At 46.5% G+C, this 14,184-nt stretch overlaps 1 protein-coding gene across 8 annotated transcripts in view; it reads right to left on the bottom strand.

Moving 5' to 3' along the window:
* Nucleotides 1-373: 373 nt before the first annotated feature.
* DAB1 (DAB adaptor protein 1) overlaps nt 374-14,184 on the bottom strand; it is a 773,228-nt gene continuing 759,417 nt past the window's right edge. For 7 of the 8 annotated variants that reach the window (XM_037043158.1, XM_037043159.1, XM_037043157.1 and 4 more), the window contains 3 exons: nt 13,732-13,859; nt 13,263-13,373; nt 374-621 (listed from right to left, as the gene is read on the bottom strand). In XM_037043158.1, coding sequence (XP_036899053.1) covers nt 13,278-13,373; nt 13,732-13,859 — 224 coding nt within the window. In that variant the 3' untranslated portion in view covers nt 374-621; nt 13,263-13,277. The remainder of the gene's footprint in view (nt 622-13,262; nt 13,374-13,731; nt 13,860-14,184) is intronic. The other variant, XM_037043161.1, reaches the window with a different exon arrangement.

The raw sequence follows: 14,184 nt of genomic DNA, 5'->3' as shown, positions 1-14,184 counted from the left end.
GCAATACAAAAAATTTGTACACCCATGAATTTTCAATCATGACAAGGGAAGGAATGGGCGAAAATGGCCAGCCAGGCCCTGTGGAGTGATGAACAAACACCATATGCCAGAGGCCTATGAATAAGGAGACGGCGGTCACCGAGAACATCTTGCTTTGCCTAAAAAGGTCAGTCTCAACCTGGTTGTACCTCTCGGAGGCCTGTCACTCCAAATTGACATCTCTACAGTGGGCAACAGGTGGAGAAATAAAAAGAGAATTATCATTCTGCATTCTGGGTCATCTTCAAGTCACACTAAGTGAGCTCAGAATATTGGTCAGGTAAGCATTCGCTTGATTTGTGATTTAACATGGGTATGATTTTGTTACACTTTCGCGTGCGTGTTTTTGTTTTTGTGCTGCCATAGATATCTGCCATTGGTTGCCAAAAACTGTTAGTTCCCTCTTCCAATCGAGTTCCATTGGGCAATCGTGAATTTCTTCATGGGGTGAAGTGAGGTGAAAGAATACGAGAGAGCCTGTCGCGATGCTGATTTCCATGCCAGTCGTGAAGCGCCCGCCACGAGCCCACGCGGATGCTATTTCTTAGGTCTGTTGATCTGCGCATAGAGAGGCTCCAGCTCCTATGGATAGAGGGACAAAGTGAGACCTGCTCTTTTCTAGACAGGAAGTTCTGAGACAGCTTGGGGAGGAGAGTTTGGGATTAACAGAAAGGTGACAGTGGCTGATGGATGACCTTAGGTGATTTTTGGATGACTTGATCATGGTGCATATCATTTTGGCAATTTTTTTTTATCATCAAGAACTACTCACTCAGTTTTGTCCTTGGTTTTCAAGTGAGACTGATTGCCCCCTTTAGGGCAGTAGTGTGGGACAGTAAAGAGAGCCAGACGAGCTGTGGGATACGGGCAAGACACTCATCCTTTCTGAGACTCAGCTCCCCCATGTGAAGTGGGAATAATACTATTTATCTTACGGGGTTCTTAAGAGGATTAGGGATAACATATAAAGCATCTAGCACAGTGTTCAGCAATAACAGGTCTTCAGAGAATGGAAACAACCATCGTGAGTCAAGTGGAGATTTTTTCAGCAGTTTTACGAATGTCCACTTGATGTGGCTGAAATTCTTTTCCAACCTACTTATTGGTTTCTTCAAGCAGAGGGGACAGCCGGGCACACTTTACGGCAAGAGAAACAGCCGTTGGGTCTTTAGCTCTTAGTGGAAAGCTCCTGGGACTTGTTTCCATTCAATCTGCTGTTTCAGCTTTGGCCAGTCTTTTGCCCGCACCCATGGGGCTGTCCTGAGACGTACACACACAGGATTTTCACCGATCTATGGCACAGCAAGCTTTCCCCCCAAACACAGATGGCGAATGCTATTTGGCCTTGTTGCAAGCATGTCAGGACATCGTGTCAAAAAGGCCTAGGAGGCACTGGCCAAGCAGATTAGATCAACATTCTGGCCTTCAGCATACACAGGCCCTTCCACTAAAATTGATCTTTATGCTGTCACTCTTAGATGTTTGTGCCAGAATTAAACGTATATAGTGACATCTCAACTCAGCCATATTTTATATATTAGCCTGCCTCCTGCCATGGGAGTATAGGTGTTTTTATATGCTTATTTTCTTTAACCATTAGATTAAAATGGCATTCTGTGAGCCCTGCTGTGGGTCTAACACACTGTGTCTAGCACACTGATATTTTTAACTTATCACAATGGCNATTGGTTTCTTCAAGCAGAGGGGACAGCCGGGCACACTTTACGGCAAGAGAAACAGCCGTTGGGTCTTTAGCTCTTAGTGGAAAGCTCCTGGGACTTGTTTCCATTCAATCTGCTGTTTCAGCTTTGGCCAGTCTTTTGCCCGCACCCATGGGGCTGTCCTGAGACTTACACACACAGGATTTTCACCGATCTATGGCACAGCAAGCTTTCCCCCCAAACACAGATGGCGAATGCTATTTGGCCTTGTTGCAAGCATGTCAGGACATCGTGTCAAAAAGGCCTAGGAGGCACTGGCCAAGCAGATTAGATCAACACGCTGGCCTTCAGCACACACAGGCCCTTCCACTAAAATTGATCTTTATGCTGTCACTCTTAGATGTTTGTGCCAGAATTAAACGTATATAGTGACATATCAACTCGGCCATATTTTATATATTAGCCTGCCTCCTGCCATGGGAGTATAGATGTTTTTATATGCTTATTTTCTTGAACCATTAGATTAAAATGGCATTCTGTGAGCCCTGCTGTGGGTCTAGCACACTGTGTCTAGCACACTGATATTTTTAACTTATCACAATGGCCATGGAAAGCAGATGCATTATCTCTTTTGCAAATGAGAAATGAAGCACAGAGGGGTTAAGTAATTTGCCCATAGTCACACGGTTAGTAAGGTTGGGACACGAAACCTAAAAGTAGGGGCCAGTGCTTTTCCTAGTCTGTTACAACAGCTGACAAAAAAAAAAAGAAAGAAAGAAAGAAAGAAAGAAAGAAAGAAAGAAAGAAAGAAAGAAAGAAAAGGCCGCCTCTTCAAGCTACAGTGTTGTGGAGTGCTTTGGAGTTTATAAAGCTCCCTTATATCTTATTTTATCTGCCTAAGAGTCATAGTAATAGCTTTTATTCTTTCCACCCTCATTCTGCTGATAAAAACTGAAGGCCAGAGAGGTGTGTGATCTCAAGGTCATTGTGCTGCCTCTCATGTATTTAATACATCACATGGCTCGTCTTTATTGTAAAGTTGAAATGGACTACAAGATAATTTGGTCCAGATCCTTCATTTTACAGATGAGCAATCTGAAGCTCCGAGAAGAGAGCTCTCTTATTTCATCAAAGTCCTGAGGTTACTGAGTGACCACGCCATGAAAAGGATCCAGGATATTCTCTTCTAGAACTCATCATGTTTGTATTCTGCCAGGGAGAAAGACCCACTTAGCCTTCCAGGCACCCTATTTTGCAATGCATCAGCACCTATTTGTCCCTTCCTGCTTTCGGCCTATGGACTGCACACTGCCCTTTAAACATAATGAAAACAAGTAATTCCTCTTCCAGCTGTTCAATGACAGAAAGTATGGAAGCCTATTCTTCCACATCATGCTTCTGGTTACAGCTTGCCAGTTCCTTCTGCCCTTGTACATGGGGACCTAGCACAGTATGTGCTCAATAAAGGTTTGTCGAATAAATGAATATGATGCAGGTTGTACGTTCTTTGCTGTTCTGATCCCTTTGTCCTCAAAAGTACTCCGATTTGGCTTTAATTCTCTCAAAATCTAATCTAGCAAAATCGGTAGCAAGATGATTTAGTAAGCAGCTAATCTATTCTCTACCAATGCCTTGAAATATTTCAAATGCCTGTTGTAAGGCTAACTTGCAACTTTCCTGTGTGTTTGTGTTCTGGGATGGGGTGGGCGAAGCCAAGGTGGAGTTACAAAGTACAAATCCTGGAAAAAGCCATTTTCCTTGTCCTGTGTTGGGCTGCAAGGATGCAGCTGAATCTCCCCTGAGCAGACTTGCTCCGCCCACTCTCCTTTTCGGATGCCTTCAGACGTCAGGCTGTCTCGATCTCACCCTGCAATGTGTTCTCTTCTAATTTTGGAACTAATTTATTCAACTGAGAATGACACCTAAAAACAGAAGAAGACAGCAGGCTCAGACAGGGTAATTAATGCCACACTGCATTAACTTTCTGCAGCTGAGATAAATATTCACACATCCCCTGCTCGCCGGAATTTAGCTTCAAATGCCCATCACAGCAGCAGTAACGAGTGCAGTCAACTCTCCATTATCCTCACTGATGAAGGGGATCGCTGGTGTGGAAACCCCCGTGCAGCAGATCATCCCAAAGTCTGACACTGTGATGCACTATCTGTGTGGTGATAGCTTTACCTTCCTGGTTCCTGAAATGTAGACTGTCAGAGCTGGAGGGGAGCTTGGATATCCTCTGATCCAGGAATTTCTGACCTGACTTCTGGCAAGGTGGTGACGAGGTCCTGAGGCTATTTTTGATATTCTAACACATCTAACTGGGATCACACACTGACACAGCACACTGGGCGTTTTTGTTTGTTTGTTTGTTTTCTCTGGGCAGACTTGACCACACTTCTGTCTTTCTTCAACTCCTTCAAAGGCTCCCCTGTACCCACAGGGTAAGGTCACAACTCCTTACCTGGGCACATGAGACCCATTAGTCTGACAGTCCATTAGACCTAACAAATGCCCCTTCTAGTCCAAGGATCAAAAGTCAACTTTCAGGTCAGGTGTATCAGGCTTTTTAAAAAGGTTTTTTTTTTTCTCAATATTCCTCTTTCTGAAATGAATTTGGCCATGCCAGTGCGCTGCCTGGAACGACCCTCCTGACTCCTTATAACCTCAAGGATAATGCAAACCCCTCAGGGTGGCACAAGAGGCCTTTCTAATACAGCTTTACCTGCCCACCAGACTCATCAACCTCCTCTCTCTCCTATGCCCCCGCTTCTGTGTGGTACTTCTGGTCTACCTGACAAGACAGGCTTTCTGATCTCTGAGACTCGGCTCTGACATAACTTCTGCCTTTGGGGTCTCTCTTTGTCCTACACCTGGAAGTTCATACTCTCAGAACCAGCCCTAGTATAATGGCTTCCTGGACTCTGTAGTGCCCTGTGCAGACCTCTGTCTACACTGCCATTATGTTATCCCCTAGTACTGTCTACACCAGGGGTGTCAAACTCATTTTCACCAGGGGCCACATCAGTCTTGAGGTTGCCTTCACAGGGCCGAATGTAATTTTAGGACTGTATACATGTAACTAGTCCTTAACAGTTAAGTGAGAGCTTGGCACTGCTGCTGGGTTGAAACAAGGTGCTGGGCCGGATGAAACAAGGTAGAGGGCCAGATTCGGCCCTCGGGCCTTGTGTTTGCCACGCACGTTCTACACAGTAGCTCCACCGCACGTTTCACATGAGTAACCCAAATGCCGAGTGAGAGCCTGGAGCCCGGGAGGTGCACCTGAGAACAGCAGGAGGCATGAAGATGTGAGTGAGTGAATGCATGATTCTTCTCCTATTGAGAGTTGCCAAATACTCATGAACTTTAAGCCTACCTGTGCTTGACACATTAATACCTTCATTTCTAGAGGACAACCAAGTAGATGGAAAAGCATACAGTGCAAATGAAAACAAAATCAACCCCCAACCTTTGAGTTAAGTTGAAAACCCTGTTTGCTGGGAGGCGTGGTGTAAAACGAAAGGACACAGATTGAAGTCTGCCAATCTCCTGCAGCCAGAGTCCACCAGGGACACACTGGCAGTTGAACACGTTGGGCTTATTACTCAGTCCAGTGAGGGGAGCAAGGGCACCTGCATAGCAGGGCGTTGGGAAGGGCTTATTACCGCACTGGGCGTATGTTAGACAATTTGGGGAGGGTCAAGAACGTCAGGGGGAAGTCCTCAGGAAGCGGGAGTATGATTATTTTAACAAATCTTATCTTGAGGGCAGAAAGAGTAGAGCAAAATTAAAGGCAGGAGAGAAGAGTGCTTCGTCATTTTTGTAATGTGGGCAGTGCTCCTGTTTTGCCTGTGCTGGGCCATGTCTACCGAGTGGTTTTGATTTGTTTTGAGCCATCATGGTCACTGGGTGGCCTTGTCCGACACTGATGTTCAGTGAACCAGTTCATATTCAACTGGACACCGAAGTCTAGCTGTGAGGGCTGCGGACTGCTGGCTGTCAGGCTGCTGTTCTCTTGCTCACTGTTAACCCACGTAGTAACCGTGGGGTTCTGTGAAGGCTCCTTCTCTGCTCTGAGAGCCAGTCTCCTTATCTGTAAAATGAAGCTAGGAATCCTCTCTGTCAGCTGTGCAGGGAGCCTCACAGGACAAAACACACATTGATTGCCTAGCACAGGGCCTGGCCCCGAGGAGGTACTCTGGGGCGGTTAGGTCCCTCATGTCTGGGCACGTGGCTTTATCCCTCCTCTCCAGAGGATGATCCTAGGCTTACAAATCGCCTGTAGGTGGCTTCTCCTTCACAGCACGTAAGTGCCGCTACAACTGGGCTCGGCTGTAGAACCTAATCATGCCCATGGGTCAGCTCGGGGAAACTGCAGAAGGAATGTGGGGCTCGTCGAAGGAGTCTGTCTGCCAAGCCCCATGGATAAGGGACACATGTGCTGAACACTTGAAGTATGAATTATGTGCTCGCGTACAGCAGCCAAGCAGAATCACAGACTAATAATAGCTTATTTTGACAGAAACATCTGCAGGCTATAAAGGGCTTTCCTGTATTACATACATGGTCTCACTCGGGCGTCGCATGGAGGCTGTACCCTGGGCAATGCTATCTCCATTGACAGAGAAGCAGCATGGCTCCCCAGAGCTTGGTGACCTGCCCAAACTCACTCGGTCAGCACAGGGAAGGTCTGGAATATAACCAGGGTTGTTATTTTTTCAAAGCTTTTAAAAATTGTGGTAAAATATATTTGGCATAGAATTTTCCATTATAATCAGTCAGTATACAACTTAATGGCATGAATGACGTTCACAATGTTGTACAACCATCCCCACTATCTTTAAAATTCCTTTATCGTAGCCATTTGGCAGGAACTCCCTCTCTCCTTTATTTTCAAGTCCTTACTAGTAAGCTCTAATCTACTTCCCATCTCTATGAAGTTACCCATTCTGATGTTTAAATCAATTCCGTTGAGTTAGGGTTTGCACACAATGAAATGTTTCCGCGTTAAGTGTGCAGTTTGATGACACTGACAAATGTATACACCCGTGGGCCTTCCCCACCACGACAGGCTACAGGAGAACCCCTCATCCTAAACACATCCCTCCTCGGTCGCCCTGTCACTTGATGCTACAGCCACTGATCTGCTTTCCACCCTCCCCATTAGATTTGTTGCTTTCGAGAAACGCTTTCTAGAGTTTCATGTAAACATAGCCAGCCCACTGTCCTCTCCACTACCCCGTGTTGCCTTTTGTAGAATGTCAAAGCAAGAAAGGCCCTCAGCCTGACAGTTCCTATTCTGCAGGAAGAAACCAAAGCCCCGAATGTGAGTGCTGTTGCTCCCACAGTCCAGGGGAAGTGGTGCAGAGCCGGCGGGGCAGCCCAGGTCTGCATCCCATTTCCGGGCTGGCTTCCTCACTCCCCACCTAGCCTAGATCTTTGGCTTATAGTACAGGGCCAAGATTATCCCGCATTATAACGAGACCCTTTTGAAAGACACCTAAATTGTGCTTATTACTTTGCAAACATTTAACTTTTATTGTGTTTATTTCTAGAAAGCTTGGCTATATATAGCGTAGGTATGCCCCCCCAAATTGCCATGGAGCGAAGACACAGCATGCTGAGAAAGGGGGTCTTGCACATGAGGTTGACAGATACCATGCCATGTACTTGCTGAGTGAGCCCAGGCTGAGAGGTCAGCACTGAGCCAAGCCAGGGCTCGGACTGGAACTGGGGGGCAAGCTAAAGCTCAGCGCTGTCCTGCTAAGGCAATGCCTCCTGTCTCGTCTCTTCTAGTCCCAGCGCTGGAGGCTAGCTCCATGGGGTTTGACATTTCCTGGACTTGCAAATGGAAGAGGGTGGTGGTCGCCAGGGAATGCAAAGGAGACTGAAATAACTTAAAGTTCATAAATAGAGTCATGAAAAATGCACAGATTTTAGAGCCAGAAAGATCCCGGCAAACTAACTACCTGTATGAGCTTCAGCAAGCATTTCTCCTGGGCCTCAGATATTGCATCTGCAAATGAATTTTCACAAGTGGTGGGAGTCTTCCTATTTATGCAAAGGGAAGGGAAAAAGCCTAGACCTTTGTAGCTGCCTTCATTCTGAAAAGTTTGTCCTTCAGGGAAGAAGTCTTTAAAACAGGATGTGTCTAACGATGATACCTCAGAGATTAATGCTGCTACCAAATGCACCCACTTCTGGGGTCTGGGGGTGTGAAAGCCACTTGGGGAACTGCACATGTTCTGATCAATTTTGCATCTTCCCATCAGTAATAATGATGGACACAAGGTATCTGCTTTGTACACGCACATCATCTATTCTGACCTTGTCACACAGCAGATGAAGACGATGAAGTTGTTGACACCAATTCTCTGCCATCAGCAGGAGAACCTGTCCAGAGTAAGCCCCTTGCTGTGAGAGGTGGGTCCTAGATCTCAGGCCAATGGTCTCCAGAAACCCTAATGAAGTCAGTGTGTTCAAGGGATTTTGGTTCTATCATTCATTAGCTGGGAATAAGGACATCCTGAGGAAAGAGTGCTGTTGAAAGATCTTGTTTGAAGATTGGGTCTTCCATCTTCTAACTGGGTGACCTTTGGAACTTCAGAAGGTTCTAGAATGTCACAGCTGGAAGGGCCTGTGGGCACTGTTTTACAGAAGACCAAAAACCAGAAGTGAAGCCACCTGCCTTGGGTCACACAGTGATTAAGCCCAAGGGAAGCTGCTCAGACCCAGGCGTCCTGGTCCTGTCTGTGTGCTCTTGAGCTACTTAACCTGGGTCTAGATTTAGACCCCAGCCCCGTTACATGAGAATCTTTTGATTTTAGTGGGTCACTAACCTTTCTACCTTTCTACCTTTCTACCATATTTGTGAAATGGGAAAAATAAAAATAGTGAACGGTGTTCCTCTGAGGATTGATTTAGGTGATGTTTATAAAAGTGCTATAAACACGCTACTAACTTTAAAATACATTTTCTTAGTGGTAGTAAATGAAAGGCACTGTAATTACCCTGCAGAGTGACTTTAGAAGCAGTGAGCGAGATAGATCCAAGTCAGAGGTCAGAGGTCAGCCTTTTGGCCAGTATTGGCAGCTGCCTGTTTTTTGTATGTAAATTACTACGGAACTTGGCCACACTTTGCTGCTTTTCTGCCTCGACAGTGGAGCAAACCAGTTGTGACAGAGATCGTACGGCCTGGAAAATATAAATATTTAGAGAGAGTTTGCCAGCCTCTGATCTAAATTATCAGTGTATTCTAGTCGTGCCCACTACTCCTTAAAATCATGGTGTTCGGTTTTCTTTTTTGACCTCTGGGGTCTCATAGCCAGCAGCCTACTGGCATCTCCACTTGGCCGTCTCATGCCTACCTCAGGTTCCACTGTTCTCAGAGTGAACTTGCCTTCTTTCTGCTCAGGCCTATTGCTGTGTGCTCCACAGCATGGTGACTGGGGCCACCTGGAGCATGACATCAGGAACCGGAGGGCAATCCTAGGTATGTCCCCTCCTTCCCATCCGCCTTCAGTCTTGGCTCCCCCCCCCCCCCCCCCCCCCCCCGATTTCATCTTTTAAGTATCTCTAGGCTCGAAGCCCAGCCCCAGAGCCTGGCCCACCCTGCCCTCAGCTAGACCCTGCATATCCCCTGCCCGAACCTTTCCAACAGCTTGGGCTGGACTTCCCTCTGAGTGCCGTGCCCATGAAGTGGACAGATACGTTTCTGTTCTCACTGCTTTTCGCTCTAAGATTCTATCTTTTGGTTCTATTTAAAAAACAGAAGAGTAATAATAATCCTGAACATATGTATTTTACTTTCAAAGCTTACGAAGCACTTCCACATTCATGATACCCTGTGATTCTGAGACTGCCTTGGGAGGGAGCTGGTCTAATTATCCCTGTGTATCTGCATGAGGGGGCCAGGGCTTAGAGGGGCTACAGGTTTGCCGAGGGTCATGTGTTTTGGAACCAGAACTCAGACCCAAGTCCCCCGAACTCTGTGTGCTTTTCTTTCTTTTTTCTTCTTTTTTTTGGGGGGGAGGGGGGCGGCGCGCGCCTGTTTGTGTGTAAGATTCTTCCTCCCAGAGCATCTGAAGTTCAGCTTTCTTTTCCCTCGAACACTAGAAATCCATCAGGTAATATTTTATATATCTTGGGGTTCTCACTATGAAGATCAGTATTAAAAAAATGACAGCTACTTGTTATTATGGTGGTGTCTATTGTTAGCAAGCGGACAGACCAAACAATGCCCTATTGTTACAGATGCTACTCTGACTTGACAGCTGGGGAGTCTGATAGGCAGTTTATTTACTTAGCCATTAAACCAAATAAATGTTTTCATTTTTCTTTCATCTCCTCAAAAGCTAACATTTTGCCCCTAAAATTGGTCCAGCAACACAGCAGTGAAGTACAAATTACCTGCCATTCCCACACCAGCCATTATAATATTATTTTGGTTCTTTTTCGCCCCTGTTGACCCAGTCTTTCAAAGACATGGGATTTTCCCAGGCGGGAGGGCAGGGGGAAAATAAAATAATTGAAGATATTTTTCCCTTTATGGCTAAAACAGGAATGCTGTCTGAGACCAGCCCTGCAGCTCCCACTGTCGAGGGCTGAGTCCGTTGGCTTCCTCTTACCACGGCGGCTTTACCTCATCAGCAGATGTCACCCCGGCCTCCTCAGAACTGTGCAGGTATTTCTAATAAACAAACAGCTGGAGGTAATGGGTTGTAAGGGCGATAAGAAAGGCAGGACTCTTGGCACAGGGGAAATTAAAACCACGGACATGTCATGTCCTGCTCGTCATCCCTCTGCGTGCCTGGAAGGGCACTGGGGACTTGCCATCTTAGTCCCTTCCAGTTGGTTGGGTGCGTGAATGGGAGGGAGGCAGGAAGGTCAAATGTAGCCTCTCTGCTGTTGATGGGGCGTCTGGAAAGGCTCATTCGGACCCCCCTGCGGGCGTCCAGGGGCTACCTGTGCAAGGCTAGCCTCAGCCTCCTGGCTTGCAATTGTGAAATGGCCAGGCTAAGCTTGATTTCAAAGGGAGAAAAGCACGTCATCGAAGATTACAGTCCAGCCTTCCTTGAGACCCGGGAGCTACTTATTATGATTTACATGTAAATCCAAGACTATTCATTGTTTTGGAGGTGAAAAGGGGCCCATAAGGCCCTAACTAGGGTCATTCTGATTACGGGACAGCACCAGTCAGAGAACCAAGAAGTGGATCCTTCTTTTCTTCCCCACTTCAAAGCTATTTTGAGGTGTATCACAAATTAATGATCTGAAGATAGAAAGCACAAAGCAAAATCTCCCAGCCAATGGCCTAGGTCCTTACGGTAGAATGTATCAAACTTAAGTCCTACTGTATGTATATAACCCAAGGCAGTGGGGACACTACAGAGCACATACGACGCCAGTGGCGGTGGTGGTGGTGGCAGGGGTGGCAGCTAACACCTACCTGTGCTCACTGTGTGTCAGATGCGGCGCCAAGAGCTCCACATACATCACCTCATCCAGTCCCAACAATAACCCCATGAAGAAGCATGATTTTTTCCTTATTTTTCAAAATAAGTTAGAGATTTATTACAAAATCTCCTCCGGGCCACACAGCTCGTAAGTGGTGGAGCCATCATCTCAACTCAGAGAGCCTTACTGTGGAACAGACGTTTCACAGCCGAGTTTTAGGCTCAGCTGGGAGTGTTCACCTCTATGCCCGAGGCTCAAATTCTGCTCCCTCAGTTAACATAACAGACACTATAATCCCTTTCTAGCAGAAGAAGAAACCAAGACTCAAGAGAAATTATGGTCCTTGCCCAAGATTTCCCACTATTAAGTAGCTGCTGAGCTAGAATTTGAACTCAAGTTCCAAATCCTGAGCTCTTCTCACGATACCATGCTACATCCACTTACAATGCAGCCATGGCGTGGGGTTCTGGATGGAGCAGCAGACACGGAACAGGCTACAGCCCCACGGAACAGTTCAGCTTGAATGACTGTCTCAAGCTGAGCAGGTTCATAAATATGAGGATTTGATACATTGATCTGCACATGGTGTAAGTCATCTTTGTTTTCTAGAAGAACTTCAATTTTAGGATGATGTTTGCTGCTATCCTGATGAATGGCTCTTGCTGCCTGTAGTTCATTCATCAAACATTTTAAGGCAAGATGAAGCATGTGAAATAAAACATATGCGAGGGGTAGAGAACCTCCTGGGGGTTCTTCCCAAAGGAGTCCCCCCAGGATCCTCAACTTTTCTCTTTCCTGGAACATTGACTGCGCCTTTAATTCAGCAGCTCCCCAAAGAGCTCGGCCAGACTAACACTTCAGACGGGCACCACGTGCTGTTACGTGCTGCTGTACTGATATGATGCTGCAAAGTATACAGCATACTAAGTTCTTTGGTTATGAAATCTGCTAACAAAATGCACTTCCTTTTTTCTTTCTTTTTTTAATCTTAATTGCTTTTTTACTTTTATTGTATTTGCTCCAGAACACTGTTTTAGCTTTCAATAACCATCAGAATAACTTCCACATGAACTGCCAGTGAGGTAGCCTCAGAATCCCCCTGTGAAGAGTGAGCGCCATCCACCACGTGAATGGTCTGACCCCGCTGCTCGGGACTGAACAAGGAGGACGCTCTGTGGGTCCAGCCTTGCACGTCCATGGAAAATGAGGAAAGGATCTGAAAATTGAACACATTTGACAAGGAGTGACCTTAGAAATCATGTCTGGGCAACGCGGTGTACTCCTGTCTCCTGACAAGGTTCGCTTCATCAGCAACTCTTTCTTTTGATCAAATCAGATGTATTGAAATTTGAGTGCCCAAAGCCACTTGTAGGAAATGTAAGTACACTTCTCTGGAAGTAGCTGCTGATGGAATCTAAAGTGGGTGGGTGGCAAGCCACGTGCCGTAGCACAGGTGCAAACGGCGGCGCCTCAGAAGCAAATGGTACATGTCTTTGGGCTTTGAATTCCCCTTTCACATTGGAAATGGGGCAGGAGCCTCGTTCGGCTAGGCAACATGGGCTGCTGCGACCTTCCACGCTGTCAATCTTATGTCGAGCACTACTTATTTTTGCTTCTTACTCTGGCTTCTCTGTGTGTTTGGTTGGTGACCTCTTCAGATCTGTGCAGTGTAGACGAAAGCAGCGACACTCTGCTTAAAAGAGTAAAGCATCTGAACCCCGTCTCACTGAAAATTGATCGGGGGGGGGGTGCAGAACATGTCCATCTCAAAACTGATGCTTTCAGACACTGAATCCACATGAAGTAGTATTGACTGTGCCTCATTCGATCATCACCACTCACTGAGAACATATCATTAATAAAATAACATGGCCATTCCCCACTCGTCCCTCCCCCGACCCCCAATATATGTCAAAGGTCATGCATCCATGAGGGAAAATAAGATGACAGACAGACACCAGGCAAGCAGAGATTGTGCAAACACGAGAGGTATGTTCAGGCAAGGAAAGATGACACAAACACCAGGGATGTAAATTTCGAAGTGAAAGCAAGCTAAAGGGAAAGCGAATAGCTTAGGGATGAGGAGATAAAAGGACAGATACCTACCCAGACCTGCGCTATCTAGCTACCGGCCTGTGGACTTATATTATCAGCACTGGGCTCCCCACTGGGCTCCCCAAATGGATCACTGTTGGATGAGGCCTGTGATCCATCAGGCTAGAACACAAGAAGATAACACTTTTTTTTTCTTTTCAACAACCAGAAATACAAGACAGCAGCGCACACTTTCATGCACACAAATAATCGGTTATTTTAATGGAGGCAGCAACTTTCAGTCAGAGGACGCCACACCCACCAACGCCAGACCTTGTAAGAACAACTTAATAAACAGGCGTTGTTTTTCACTGCTCGTTGGAACAGAAAAGAAAGCCCCTTAGGGACCCTTTAAGCACTTAAGTGCCTGAGCCAGCGTTCTTTCCTATGTAAGTAAGTTTCCTCATGCATTTTCTATGGCAAATACAGAGATTTTAACTTTAAGGAAAACAAAACCGGAAAGAATACACCCGCCACTTACAGCTTCTTGCTCTTCGCTCTTGCTGGGGCTTTCAAAGCCCTCTTCGAAGATGTCGTCTGGGGTAGGGTCACTGGCGTGCGATGCAGATGATTTGGACGGAGAGCTCTGTCGAGGGGCCGGGGTCGGAGCTGCACAGAGACCGGCAAAGACAGGACGCATCGTCAGGGTCTGGCCACGGCTTCCCGCGCCCCACAGAGACCTCAGGGGTCAGCTTATACTTGAGTCAAATCATAGGACTCCTCTTTCTATCGCGAGTCAAACTGGCAGAACAGTTCACTCTTCTGTACATATTTATCTTGTCCGCTCACATTCTTGGCAGACGGGAAGCCGCTGGCCCACGTGGATGAAATGGTCAGTGATTCTCAAGGGATGGTTCCTGAATTACTGTTATTAGCCATGCCTGGGCACCTGCTAGAAGTGCCAGTGTTTGGACCCCACTCCACACCTGCTGAG

The sequence above is a fragment of the Sturnira hondurensis genome, unplaced genomic scaffold (genome assembly GCF_014824575.4).
Source record: "Sturnira hondurensis isolate 20B ecotype Veracruz unplaced genomic scaffold, ASM1482457v3 Scaffold0004068, whole genome shotgun sequence".
In the NCBI taxonomy this organism is placed as follows: domain Eukaryota; kingdom Metazoa; phylum Chordata; class Mammalia; order Chiroptera; family Phyllostomidae; genus Sturnira; species Sturnira hondurensis.
Note: the sequence above shows the minus strand (reverse complement) of the source record. Positions and strands in the feature narration are given on the sequence as shown.